This window comes from Cryptomeria japonica, chromosome 10 (genome assembly GCF_030272615.1).
Source record: "Cryptomeria japonica chromosome 10, Sugi_1.0, whole genome shotgun sequence".
NCBI classification, from domain to species: Eukaryota; Viridiplantae; Streptophyta; class Pinopsida; order Cupressales; family Cupressaceae; genus Cryptomeria; species Cryptomeria japonica.
The window spans coordinates 546,121,295-546,136,689 of NC_081414.1; the positions used below are offsets into that span (position 1 = coordinate 546,121,295).

The following is a 15,395-nucleotide window of genomic DNA, read 5'->3' on the forward strand; positions in this document are numbered from 1 at the left end:
ACCAAATACCTACTACAACAAAAAATTCTAAAAATGGCCAAGCTCCCAAGAATATGCAGCAGTAGGAGACACGACAAAGAAAAAGGCAGTTACATCAGATTTTCAGAATATAAAAGTAAGTACAACATTCATTATCATAAATCCAAGATTGGACACCACATTTTGCCCACTACGAGAAGGACAATTTTATACCACTGGGACAACTAAAAAGGAAAGAGGAAGATAAATTACAAAGGTCTTCACCAAACAACTAGATAGCTTGCTCAACAATACCTTTAGTTCATCTCTATGGGAATATAATACTCTTTAGATTGAAAGGCCTTCTTTCATGCCGAGAAGCATTATACAATAGCAGCAATGGGTAGAGTGTAGTGTCATGTTAACAAAAACCTTTTATCTTGAATTTGACAATCATTTTTGCATCAAAATATTAAATTTAATAATAAATATAATATTTCTAAAATAAGTGGCACATAAATTATTTGTCTCCATGTATATAGTAATTAAAATAGTTTCAAAGTAAAATATAAAATAACTTGTAAGTAAATAAAACAACTCTTGATATCTCTCGGCAGTTTTTAGATAGATGTATTTAAGGTAAATACAAGCATTTAAAAAGGAAAAAAATTAACGTGGTCTTTGTGATTCGTTCATTTTGATGCAAGAAAAATTGAATCAAATATAGTAGTCCAAGATATTAGAGAATTAAATTTGACTTTAAGAAGGTCGACATAGATGTACAATCACTAGAAGAAACACAATAAATTTCCATCTCTGTTTGCTTCCTATTTCAAAACAGTTGTTAGAAGGTATGAAGGAAAGATCAAACAAATGATAAAAGCATATAATACATAATGGAAATCCAGAAAAATGACACAGAAATTGCATATCAATTACATCGCTGGTCAGTTTCAAATGCAAATTTTATATGCAAAGAAGCCTAGAAATGGAAATCAGCAACTTAACATTACCTTGCCCAAGGTATTCTCCAATTGTAAGGTCTTCCCAGAGAATTTCACAGTCCAGAGTACCCAAACCTATCTCAAGACTTTTTGTATTTCTGCAATTGATACTGCTAATTCTTCCATTATGACTCACACTAGCTGCATTATTTGATAGCCAAAGGATGGAGCAATCATTAAACCTTGATTTATTCACATCATTAGAGTAGCTTTCCCTACGATAACTTGTGTTTTTCTTTTTGTGATTTTCGGAATCATTTTCCTTATCAATATTCATCCAAGGCGTTACAAAATGATTCTTAATCTCCTCAACATGACATTCACCTCCCCACTTCCACAGTTTTCCCTTCTTTGCCATCCACGTTTCTGCTTTAGAGCCTAAGGTGTTGCAAATCCCTTTTTTTTTCTCACCTTCATTGCAAGTGTTGCTTTCAGATGTACCCCTAAGCTTTCTAAAAGGGGTAAAATGTGGAGAAAGGCCAGAATTAAATGATATTCTAGTATCTTTAAATGCCTTTTTCTCATTGAAATTGGCATTGTGATACTCTCTATGGTCTGAAGCCTGGTTAATATGAGGAAGGTGTTCAGAACACTTGCCTCTGTGAATCCCACCTTCACATTCCACATTGTCACCATTATGCATCCATGAACGCACCTTAGATGTTACCTTAGATGCCTGTTTCAATAATTCATCCAACACAACAAATTAGATTTGAGTTACGAACAGAATTTCAGGAAACTAATATACTAACACTATGTAATGATCTCAAAGTCCCCAGTTTCTGATGTAATTCACTATTGGAAAAGAGAGAAATAGAAGAGAATGAAAAACCTACAACATTAGAAACTTTTGATGCAATAGGATGTTCAAACAGCTGTTGAAATTCCACTTTAGACTTGCCCATCTCATTGTTTTTGTTTGCACGATCACCAGCCTCACTGGAGACAGATGAATGGTTGTCAATTACAGTAGCTTCTCCATTAAGAGGACGTGCATCATGTGTCACAGAAATGACACCAACAAAGACACCACTCTCATTATAAAGAGGTGTGTTGGTTACCAATGCTGGAAAAATATCTCCAGATTTCTTTTTAAACAACAACTGCCCCTTCCAGCTATGTCCTTGCGCAAGCTGATTAACAAGTTCATTTTCAAAATCGATATTATTTTTGTGTACAAGAAGCTGGACGATATTATGTCCAACAATTTCTGAACTGGAATACCCATATAGTATCTCAGCAGAACGATTCCTGCAAGTGACAAAGCTTGAAAATCAACCAACCTTACCAGAAGAATGTAAATGGAAATTTAGATTTTGCGTTGCTAAAGAAAGAAAAGAGCAGAGCGAGAAACATTTCTAACGAAGGAAATTTTAAATAAGGATGCATGATTTATAATATATTTATTCTGACAACCTAGTCAAAACATTTCAAACAAAGGAAGACATTTTAAAAACCCGTACAAAGCACAGAAGAGGAAGAAGATAAACAGAAGAGAAGAATGTAGACAGCCTTGGTTGCGGATGGGAATCAATTTCCCCCAGAGAAGTTATTAAAGCACATGAAATGCCAAATGAATACATCTGTGCTACCAGTCCCTGTGACAAAATGATCTTTGCAAATTTTTTGCCTCTATTAAAAAACTCGACTTGTACAAATTTAACGCAAGGGAAGGAAAGATTTAATTCACCCAGCTCATGACAAGCAACATAGCCAGCCAAGGCAATAACTTCATGTGAAATTAGACGCATACAAGACTTAGTAGGTATTAATGTTTAATCATGAAAATTCAGTAAACAGAAAATAATTAGTTAGGATGAAAAGTCTTTAGTTAAGAAATGATTAGATCTGTTTCTTGTTCTTGCAAGACCTGCTTCATGTATCTCATAGTTTCCAAACACTACTAATGTTTGGATTTATTTGTTGGTAGACAACACAAAATGAAACAACACATACCGTAGAACCATTCTTCAAATTATAAGGGGTCTTGTTGAGATCTAATTAACCCTAAAATTAACAAAATTTACAAGAATGCACATTGTACAAGATTTTATGGGATGTTCTATATTAATCTAAATATCTAATTGACTATACTTTTGTCTTGGATATAAGGATTGGGCTATTAAAAAAATGATATTTCTATATTAAGGAGGATAAACATTTTAATCATTTATATGCACATATTTTTATTGATTAAAGAAGCTCCGCTAGTATTAGGCTATAAACAAACATTAATAAAATAATGTCAACAAATAACAGCTATTGGATAAATCATAGACCAATATACCACTTCAATAGGAAATGATTAAATGGATGAACACCTCGTGATTATAGAAACCAAACTGCTAAAGGAACACACAAAATTATTACTTCAATGGATAATAAGCAATGAAAGGCTCAACACAATTATCCAATTCAATTTAATTCTTGGAATCATGAACACATAATCACTGACCTCAACATAAGATTGTGTATCATAGGCTTAACATCAACTTACATATATATATCCACAAAACAAAAAACAAATAGTTGACTTCATAACTTGATGACATTTTTTGTCATTCAATTCTAGCATCAACTCTTATTATAATTTATGTGCTAAAGGAACTTATTTACAAGATATCAAGAAAAATATTTAAAGAGAAAAATACAATTAAGTATTCATTAAATATTTTATTTAAAACAAAATCTAATCCCCATCCATTAAAAAGAGGAAATACACGACTCAAAATAGGTTTGTCTATGAATTTTTAAAACTACTTAGAACTTCTCCATTTTGTTTTCTTATTTAAAAAAAGGGTCATAATCTAATGCTTTTTTCTTTAAAACACTCATGATAAGGAGTAAAACTAAACTTAGCTGATTGAACCTATCATTCATAGTTTTTAGATGGTAATACAGTGAAACTTGTGAATGTTTTAAACTCATAAAGTGATTGCTAGTTGAGTTGTAACATTTAAAATTAGAATTATGAGGCAAGAAGTTCCATATCTTATTTTATTTCTTTAAAATTGAATTGTTGGTCATGATTTTCTTATCATTTTGCCATTAAAGTCACCTTTTCTTAATGGCAATACTGTGTAAATATCACAACTTATTCTTGCTTATCACTTTAATTCCATTGTAGGCATAGTTTCTTCTTAGTTTCATCATCTCCAAATGAAGCTAATTTTATTTCCTAGTTTTTTCAATGCATTGCCTCCTTAATAACCATTTTGTGTTTGCATAACCTCTAACAAAATGCTGCATTTAAATTTAATAGATCAAAGTTTCTCCTTGTCATTATGTTGCATTATCTCTACCATTTCTCACCATTTTGTGTTGATACAACTACTAAAAAGAGTGACCCAGATTATGTTATACTTGCATGTACTTTTGTCATGTACTTGCCACCTTACACACATTTATCTCTACCATTTCTCACCATTTTGTGTTGATACAACCACTAAAAAGAGTGACCCACATTATGTTATACTTGCATGTACTTTTGTCATGTACTTGCCACCTTACACACATTTCCTTTATGCCATTGCCACTCACATTATGTTCTCTTCTTAAAGTCGTCCCTATTTTCTTGAATAGAGTGTTGAAGGAACTTAGTAAACTATTTGTAAACCTTGTCATCAACTTCCATTCTTCATCATTATATCTTATTTCATTTCACTTTGGATCTATCACCCTTCAAATGCTTGATTCATCTCTATTTGGCATTCCTTGTCCATATAACAAGCTATAGTGTTCTTTTCTCATGGTTTCCATCATATGTTTTCATAGTAAAAAAAAATGAAATCATATTTTTTCTACATATTTGTTAGTTTGAAAAGACTAAGGAATGGACAAAATTGACAATTTTGACAAGAAGGACAATCATTGATTTCTATCTAATGTAATTTTGATAATAAACTAATAATGGGAGGCCCAAAATGGAGTTTCAAGATAGAGGTGCCAACACGTATAAAACAAAAATAAAGTTTGACAAGAAGGACAATCATTGATTTCTATCTAATATAACTTTGATAATAAACTAATAATGGGAGGCCTAAAAATGGAGTTTGATAGAAGCGCCGACACTTATAAAACAAAAATAAAGATATTTCAATTAATTGGTATTTAGTCAAGAAAAATGTTGAAAAAATCATTAAAAATAGAGACAAGGTCCATTTTAATTTTATGTCAAATATGGATTGAATCGTTATTCTCAAATAAAATTAGGAAAAAATTTAATTTCTTATAAAATGTTAATTTTCTTATGCCTTGGGATTCATGCTTGCACCTAAAAAAGCTAGTGATTTAATTCATATAATATTATGGACTCGTCTAATCCATTATTAGACATGAATTCAAAATCTTTCACATTTCCACTTTGAATTGTAAAGATTCCAATCTTAAAAGTTGTCAGTATGCATCTTAAATCTTCCATTTGCTTCATCTTTGGTTCATTCTCACTACATCTTAAATCTTCCATTTGCTTCATCTTTGGTTCATTCTCACTACAGTGATCTTCCATTTGCTTCATCTTTGGTTCATTCTCACTACAGTGAATTTTAAATCTTTTTGTCTTGTAAAACCCATGCCCTCACTTCATCTCCTACTCTATCTCATGATAAAGACAATTTTCTTTTATCTTTGAATTTTGACGTCACTAGAAATTTTAACCTTCATTTTGTATTGCTTCTTCTATGAGCATCATGTAATCCATTGTTTCACTCCTATGAGCATCATTCAATACAATAAGTGTTTGATAGATCACTCAAGCTCATTTAAGAAAACTTATTGGGAACCATTAATCATAAAATATTGATCATGAATATAGACATGACATGATGTTAAACATGTGATTGATTTCTAAAAGTAATGTTTGATACTTATACAATTATGCAAAAAAACTTAATGCATAGAAATAAAAGAACAAGGAACACCAAATGCAATATTCATAACACGGTTATTTGCTTAAGGATTTGAAAATGGGATGGCAAACTAAGTAGAATTGATTGTTGGGAAATTCTATGGTCAACCATGATTGAGCTCAAATAGTACTAAATAAGTGATTTCCTGGAAATTATTTGTTATTGGGTGCATATATGAGTAGTGACAATTATTTGTTATTGGGTGCATATATGAGTAGTGACAATTGTACTATGTGATGGTTTGTTCCATTAATTCAAACTAAGTAGAATTGATTGTTGGGAAATTCTATGGTCAACCATGATTGAGCTCAAATAGTACTAAATAAGTGATTTCTTAGAAATTATTTGTTATTGGGTGCATATATGAGTAGTGACAATTATTTGTTATTGGGTGCATATATGAGTAGTGCCAATTGTACTATGTGATGGTTTGTTTCATTAATTCCAACTCCAGTAATTGATTTCCTAGAAATTAATTGTTATTGGATGCATTTATGAGTAGTGACAATTGATACTATGTAATTGTTTATTTCACTATTTCGAACCCCACTACTACTACTCAATTGATACTATGTGATTGTTTATTTAATTATTTCCAACCCCACTACTTTTCCCAGTGTGAGAATCACGTGATGGAATGAGTTTTTAAGGGACTATTCAAGCTCATAATTGGATTGATACAAACCTAAGTAGTTAAATTCCCCAAAAATGATAATTTAATTATTATACACTATGAAACACCAAAGCCAAAGCTCCCAAATGAATAGTTTTTAGGGCATGCAATACTTCAATTTTTTTAATGAATGGAGTAACAATCTAGGGGGCCTTGATTAAGGGGAACACTTCCACAAAGACCCAATTACTAACGACAATTCCTAGTGGTGATGATTGATGTTATGTAATTGTTTACTTAATGAGTTTCAATCACATCGATTCACTCTTGTGATCATCACCTTGAATGTTGTGTGAGTCTCATATTATCAAGAAGAACTCATGAGATTTAAATTACTATTGAATCACCACTAATGAAATATAAGTGATAAATTCTAAAATATAGTTGATTTAATTTTTTTTAATAATCATGCACTATAGAAAAACTATATTCATAAACATTGTAAAATGGAAAAATAATAGAAGCTCCAAAGTGGAATATTTATAAGGCACAATACATGCAAAAATATTTTAAAGTGAAATAGCAAGATTAGTATATTAAACTATTGGGATGTAACTACATTCCTAACCACATATTAGTTGGAAGAGTATTAGATGAGTATCCCCTTAATATGTTCTAGCTACTTGGTACAAATCTATGTTTAACATTGAACACCACATCGAGCTTCATTTTGATACTTCAAATATCATTGCTTCATCCCTCCAAGAATCACCAAATGAAATGAGTTAATAAGAAGCTCATTACAAAAAATGATAGATGGGTTATTTGTGAATCACTATTTATGAAATCGTAATGATGGATATTGTCATACTAAATAAAATGTTCATTCTAAAATTATATATAATAATAATCCTTCATAATGAAAAATTTTAAACGTATATAAATTTAAGAGCCAAGAAGACTCAAAATAAATTGTTTGTATGACACACAACATCTTAAAGGTGTTACAAATGGGCTAGAAAGTAGAGTATTGGGCTAGATTAAATTCCCAGAGGTATTAGTGATCTGACATCAACTACAATGATGATAATTGACATATAAGATGGCTCGTTTTTCTAGCTTCAATCCCATTTCTCCATCCATCACTTAATGCATTAAGTGTCAAAGTGCATCATTTAAACTAATGAGAATATGTTTTTTTTAATTTAAACTAATGAACTATAATTTTTTTACAATTCACTACTCACTTTGAAGTAAAGTAAGTGAGGTGTTTCAAAATGAATGATTTCTAGGACAATATTTTTTACCCTTATATGATTTTTGGTATGCCCATAGCACCCTAAAATATTGATCATCCCAATCATGTGTACCAATATCACAAACCTTGTTAGCATCATCCCTATATTTTTTTAAAGCACCCATTATACCATTTTCCCATTGATGATGATGGGTAGTCATATAGCTTGCAATCAGAAAAAAAAATTGATAGTGGAAGTTTATTAAATTATATAATATTATATACTACTTTATTTAAATTAATTTTTTATTAAAAGTTACATTTATTATAATATTATAATATTTTGATGGTTTCACAAAGCATACCTCTATGTCATAACTCCTTCAATGATTCCTATTGGGTCCACATTTTTTCCTTCCATTCCCTTAGTCTTGGCTTCGATTATGTTCAATTAGATGCCCTTTTTTTCCTCCTATAATGTGCTCTTCTCCTCACTCAATCCACATGTTTATGCAAAATAAGGTGTTCTACCCCCTCCTTAATTTAAGGACGTTGTGAACTATGATTCATGGACTATTGTTCAAAGGAGGTCTTCCCAAGTTCGTCTCCCAATCTAACACCAATTTAAGGTGTGTAGATGTCTAAGATTGAGTATGGCACTTTTTATGTAATCCTTGAGTGTCAAACTTTGTTTGGTAGCTAGTATGTAGTTATACCTTCTAAGTTTCTTGGTTTTGTTTGCTTGTAGTAGTGTTTGTGCTCTTTCTTGGTTTTGTTTGCTTGTAGTAGTGTTTGTGCTCTTGTTCAATTATGGGTTTGTTGTTTATATGTTGATCAAGTTTTGCTATTTATGAATAGTTGTTTAATGGAGCATTATTTGTAAAGGTTTGGGGCACTTCATCCATGTTTTACCATTATGAAAAATATCTAATAGATTAAAATTTAATGCTTTGACATTTCTTTAATTTAGATTGTTAATTATTAATATATAAACTTTAACAAATTTAAATTAACTCTTTAAAATAAATTTAACAAATCTATTATTTTAAATATTTAGTATACTATTTTAAAAATATTTCAATTAACAAATTTAAATATTAAAACTTATGAATTTATTAAAAAAAATTAATTTATTTAAATTAATATAATATTATTTTAGTATTTATTTGTTTTTAAAGTAAAAATTAATGTTGTATTTTTTATTTTTCTTTTTAAGGTTAAAAATAAAAAATTATATGTATAAGTATCTTTAATACATCATCTAAAGAATGTCAAGAGATATCAATTTGAAAATATTTTATTTACTTAAAAGTTATTTTATTTTAGTTTAAAACTATTTTATTTAAGGTAAAGTTATCGATTTTGATGGATACGATGGAAGAATTCATCCAAAAACATTAATACTCACCCAAATATTGTAAATCTCAATCATAGAACTAGGTACTTGAGATGATCCTCAATGCATATAAGATGAACTCAATGGCAACTATATGATTAGATATATTGAGTGTGTGGGCCACATTGATGAGAAAGGCCTAACAACCTTGAATAGTAATAACATAGTAGAGTGGTTAGTCTCTCATGATACTTTGGAAACTTATCATATCTCCCTTCTGAACCCCCAGTTATGGAATGGTCGAGATAATGCTTTGGTATGGTGAATCCATTCTTTTGAAAGTGTTCATCTATGATTTTAGGATTGAATGAGTGAAACATGAGATTGTGATTATGAATTAGTCTTTTCTTTTATTCCTTTCATTTGTGTCAAGGAGGAGTTAAGCACTATACCATCGATTGTTAGGAGACTTTATTTTCTTCTTTTTCCTCATGATGATGATCTTTCATTGATGTTATTCTACATTTGGGTTTGTATACATTTTCTATCCATGTATCAGGTCGTGTCATGTTGTGCATTGAAATGTGTTCATTTCTCTAACCTTTTAGTGTTCCTTAAAAAAGGGTTAAGGATGGCAAATGGTACCCCAACATTGATTAATTGGCCATATTAATATATCTTATCGAATGCAATCCTCTTGGCCTATCTTTCAAAATAGCTTACATATTTAGCAATGTAGGAATGTTTAACTCTTGCAAGTTTCTAATGGCAACAATTGAGTCACACCTCTATCTACCCCTTAATCATCATATTTTGTGTTTGGTGTGAGATTAATAACTTTTCTTTTACCCATTGAATGAAACCACATCACAATATCTTAAAAGTTCATCTCAATTGTTCTTAAAATAGTGAGCCACTAGACTCTCAAAACATCTATTTCAACCATGGGGATAGAAAACATAGGGAAATCAAGGACACATTCTCTTATGGATATTTTAATAGTGTGGGAACCTTAAACAAATAACTACAACTCCATCTACAATCATAGTTCCCAAAATTCTAAAGTTTGGGTAGAAAAAATTGTTCAATTATTTTTTCCAATTTACTAGATTGATAATTGTAATGTTAGGAAAAATGAGTGAATGGGAGATCTAGAGGAAAGATTTTCTTCCCTCCAAGGAGAGATGAAAGTTTCACTTCATATTTCTCTTCAAAAACTTTTCACGCATTACATTAGAAGAGGGAGGGAAATGCACTAGATTCAACTTCCAGAGAAGGAGATTGAATTCTGAGTGATATGAGAATGGTAAGTTAATCCCCTCTTTTGGAATGAGATTTGAATTGATTGAATTATGTACTTATGACCAACTGAAAAAGCGACAAAGATCTGATTATAATTCGATATAGAAGCGTAGGATGAAGTTGTGCACCTGGATCTAGAAATAATATGTCGAGATGAAGCCGCCCTGCGAATTTGAGAAAAAGTTGACCAGACTGTGGTGAAAGTGTACACAGTCCTCCGAAAAATATGTGAAACGAAAAGGGTTTTTCCGCCTTTGTAAATGGAGTCCAAATCTGAAAGTACAGTTGTGCCCCTGTCCTTCACTTTTTTCCAGGACAAGATGCAGTTTGGGCAGTGCAGAGGGCAAGAAAGATGCAGTTTTCAAGTGTTGAGCAAGTCTCCAGTCTCCGATCAGGCTTAGGGATTTGATTTGCATGCGTAAGGACCCTAATATGGTCGAAAATTGCAAGGGTCACAATTTTATGATGCTACATTTAGCCCCCACTTTAGCAGGAGTATGAGCATATGCCAATACTATCGGTAAATTAGAAGGAGACAAGATTGAAAGACTTCTACCACGTCAAGGAGGCAAGATGCACCAAGCCCCCAGTGGACTTAGGATCTTACGACTTCGATTGACAAAGTAAAATGAAAGATCGAGAAGGGAAAAACCATGACTGCAAGTAGCAAGGTTCCCCTCACTATGAGTCATGAAAGCAAGGATACCAAAGATTACAAAGCAAAACCAAATTTACTAAGTAACTTTGAGTATCAAGAAGGAAAATATGAGCGGAGTGTATGCCCCCACATTAAAGTGATCGTACGTGCCTTATCGGGAGCGATTTCTTTAAGGTAGGATACACTCAAGAGAGATAGAAGAGAGGGAGCACATTATCGCAAGGACTTAGCCCCCAAGTGAGGAATAAACCCAAGGATAATGAACACAAAACACTAGGCAGTTTCGCTTTCCTTGGGGTCAGTATGTTGTATGATAACTCATGTATATCATATATGTATATGCATATAATAATCATCATTCCCCAAAGAAAGGGAACTTCCTTGGAAGAAAGGGAAAACAAGAGTCTTTTGAGTCAACATGAAAGAGACCAAGAAAATATCTCAATGCTTTGCATCATCCCCAAATAGACATTAGGGGAACAATAGAAGAATAGGGATACACATAGAAGAATTGTCACAAAAGAGAAAGAAAGGAGAGGGAGAAGAGATCTAAAGTGCTAATGTTACTAATCTAGCATGACATTCACCTCCCGATCTTGTTGATCACTATTTCAATAAGATGGGCAACATGCCAAAGGAGTGACATCGAACGCAACAGATGGAGCTATCACAAGATCCAAACAAAGACTATGCTCATGTGGTAAGTCACTTTGTTCGATTCTAGGAGCTAGGATTAGGGTTTCTGAAAATTCAGTTGATAAATGCTTGTCCACAACAAGATATTCATAATCACTATCAGAAGCATTAGAAGTTGTATTGCCATCATGAATAACATTTTCACTCATTTCTTCATCAAGATTTATAGAAAGAGGAGCACAAACACGAATAGGAGTAAAATCATCACATGTTTTGTGCAACTTATGATTTGGAGATGTAGGTTGAACATCTTGCTTAGGAGAAAAGAGAATCATGTCAATTGGTGGAGTTCTAGGAGATTGAATATTTTGAGGAACAACTTCACGAGCTCAAACACGACATCTTCGTCGGCGTTCTCTCGCACAACGATTCTATCGAGTCTTAGTAGAAGGTTGAGAAGGAGGAGGAACATTTGGAAAAGTAGGAAAGTTTTTCTCTCTGATAGTTCAAGGTTTAGGTTGAGGTCTTTTAGGTTGGACAAGAGGAGAAGCAAGCCTCTTCTCTCTATAGGAGGAAGGAGGTGGAACTGTGCCATATAAAGGAGGAATGTTAGGTGTAGGAAGAAGATTGGGTCCATCATGAGGAGGGGGTATAGGTCTAACCTTAGGAGGAATATTGTTGTTCTTCTTAGGAGAAGGCATAGTCACATCCATAGGAATAGATTGAAGATCTTCCTTGGGAGGGAGATTAGTTCTATCTGTGAGGGGAAGAAATTCATCAAGTATGATAGGAATGTCAAGTGTTGGGGATCTAGGTTGACTTAAGGATAAGATCATATCTTTCTTCCATTTTTTATAAGATTGAAAAAGAGAATCGCTCCTTGATGGAAGAGATTGAAATTGCTTAGGCCAAAAGAAATCAATAGGAACGCTAGGACTTCTTTTGGATTGTCTACATAAGCTATGGTTCACAGGTATGATTTCGCCATTGTGAGGAAATTTCAAACACTTATGGATTGGAGAAGCAATAGCCTTCATGGAAGATAGCTAAGGATAGCCCAACTTCACATGGAATTGCTCAGAAGAGGGTATGATAAAAAAGTCAACATCCATAGATTTAGTATGAACTTCAATAGGAAGGGTGATAGAGCCAATGGTAGGACAAGAGAATCCATCAAATAACTTCACAACTACATTAGAGACATCATATATTAGTTTATGTAATCGTAAAGTGAAAAGATACTCCTCAGTGATGATGTTAACCATGCAAGAGGGATCAACAAGAGCGCCACGACAAGCTATATCCTTAACCTTCCCAGCTATGTATAAAGGGCCATCGGGTGCTCTAATGGTCTCACTAGGGTCAAATGTAATACAAGAATCCTTAGGCATATCTTGTTTTTCTACCATATTTACCAAGTTCGGAGCCATGGAAGTGAGTTCCTCAGAGGAGAAAGAAGTATACTCAGTCTCAATCACATTAGAGATATGAGAAGGCAAAAGATCAGTAAAAAATTTAAGATTTTGATTAGGAGGAGCTACTGATTTATTTCCCTTATCATTCACACCTACCACAGATATAGTATTGTTATCAATCAAATCTTGAATCTTACTTTTCAATGCGAAACATTTCTCAGTATCATGACTAGGCTGACGATGAAATTGATAAAAGGAATTGTTATCAAAATAAGGGGATGCAAGTTTAAAAGGATCAACTTGTTTTATAGGAGGAAGTTTGATAACATTTCTTTGCAACAACTAAGACCTAATACTATGTAAAGATTCATTCAAAGGAGTAAATTGTCTTTCTCTTTTGAAAATTTTAGAAATAGAAGGCACACCTGTTGTAGCATTCACATTGTTGTTGTTGATTGTATCATGGAACTTGATGAAGCCTTTTGTTGGTTTGAGCTTTGTAAACGGTTGTTGAACATTCTCCCCTTTATCACTCGAAGCCATAGGAGTGGATTGCTCCATTTGACTCACAACTAGTTGATAGTTTTGGAGTGTTGTGCACAATTGCGGAAAGGAAATAAACTCGAACAAAAGAAGCTTTTCCCTAATATCTAATTGCAAATTAGAATTGAAAATTCTTTGAATATCATTATTAGGTACATGAAAAGAAATTTGAGCACACAAATGCTTATATCTACCAATGAAATCAGTCACTTTTTCTTTAACACCTTGTTTACAATGCATTAAATCAGTCAAAGTAATTTCAGGACCAATGTTATTTTGAAAATGTTGGATGAAATCATTTGCTAGTTGTTGCAAAGAAGTGATGGAATAAGAAGGCAAAGAGAAATACCATTGTAAAGCCTTATCTCTTAAAATTATCTTGTAAACAGTTTTGCAAGCAATCTCTGATCATAAGCAAAATCAGTACACAATGTTTGAAATGTTTTGACATGCGTAAGAGGATCACCTTTTCCATTATAGAGTTCCAATTGAGGGACCTCAACATGCTTAGGTGGCATGGCTTTAACAATATCAAGAGAAAGTGAGCTCGCAACATCAAAGGTAGGCATACTAAACTTGGTTTGACTCATAGAAGCAATTTGTTGTTGTAAGGAAGACACGGTTTGAGCAAGATTTTTAATGGTTGCTTCGGTAGAAGAATTGATGTTAGACATGGTTGATTGAGAAGGTGGTGTGATGTTATTGAAGGAAGGCATGGATTGAGAATAAGGTGGTGAGACATTATGATAAGTAGGCATAGGTGATGATTGCGTAGGAAACATGACAATTAAAGGAGGAACAAAATTGTTGAATGAATTGCCCCCTTGTGTCACATTGATTGGTTGAGAGATAATAGGAATACTTATGGAAGACATAGGTAAATATGGAGGATTAAATGAAGAAGAGGGATTGCCCCCATGACCAATGGTTGTAGGAATGACATTTTGAGTTGATGTATCCATGATGTTTGAAGTGAAAGTAGGAATACTAGCCATTGAAGTGGTCAAAGGAATAGAAGAATTAATTAGGTTGTGAATAACCTAAGTTCTCAACACAACTCTTGATAGGCATGACATTAGAATCAACAATATGAACAATGCCACACAATATATCAATTCCATTCTTATCACTTTGAATCATGCATTCAAGGCCTTCAATTAATGGAAGAGCTTCACTATTAGGGTATTCTTGGGACATCCATTGTTGAAAGTTATCAAACTGATTGTCCAATTTTGAAAGTTGATCTATGGAGACCCTCGTTAAAGCTTCTTCTTCATCATGGGATTCATCAATGGGATAAATGGGCTCATGATTACGATGGGAAGCATTAACATTATCCTCATTAAAGAAGTCACCCAAATTAGGCTCCATCTCCTCAATGATTAAACCTTGGGAGGCCTTGATTCTAATGATTCGTCTAATGGGGATATTATAGGTAGGACTAATAGTGGTAAAACTCATGCACTAGAGGTAAAATTGAAATTTTGAATTGTGAACAAAGCTTACGAAATTGAGTAATGCAAAATTTAAGAAAATAATGATTAAATAGTTTGAACTTTTAATGGAGGAAGATAATGACACAATTTCAAAGGAAATTGGAATTTTAAAATTAGGGCCCAGGGGATACCACTCAAGTATATATATATATATATATATATATATATTCAGGGCAAATTATAATTAAAATTTGAAATGTTGAATTTTGGAGATATTTTTTATTTTAGAGGCATCAAAAATCAACAAAAGCAACCAATCTTTTGGATTTAGGCTATTAAATACAATCATA

General features: G+C 32.6%; 1 protein-coding gene across 2 annotated transcripts in view; it reads right to left on the reverse strand.

Moving 5' to 3' along the window:
• Positions 1 to 871: 871 nt before the first annotated feature.
• Positions 872 to 15,395, reverse strand: part of LOC131060764 (uncharacterized) — a 44,396-nt gene continuing 29,872 nt past the window's right edge. The window contains exons 1-3 of one of the 2 annotated variants that reach the window (XM_057994142.1): positions 2,919 to 3,021; positions 1,799 to 2,213; positions 872 to 1,638 (exon numbers count right to left, since the gene is read on the reverse strand). In XM_057994142.1, the coding sequence (XP_057850125.1) occupies positions 925 to 1,638; positions 1,799 to 2,213; positions 2,919 to 2,929 (1,140 nt within the window). In that variant the 5' untranslated portion in view covers positions 2,930 to 3,021 and the 3' untranslated portion in view covers positions 872 to 924. Of the gene's footprint in view, positions 1,639 to 1,798; positions 2,214 to 2,918; positions 3,022 to 15,395 lie in introns of those variants that run through there. The other variant, XM_057994141.2, reaches the window with a different exon arrangement.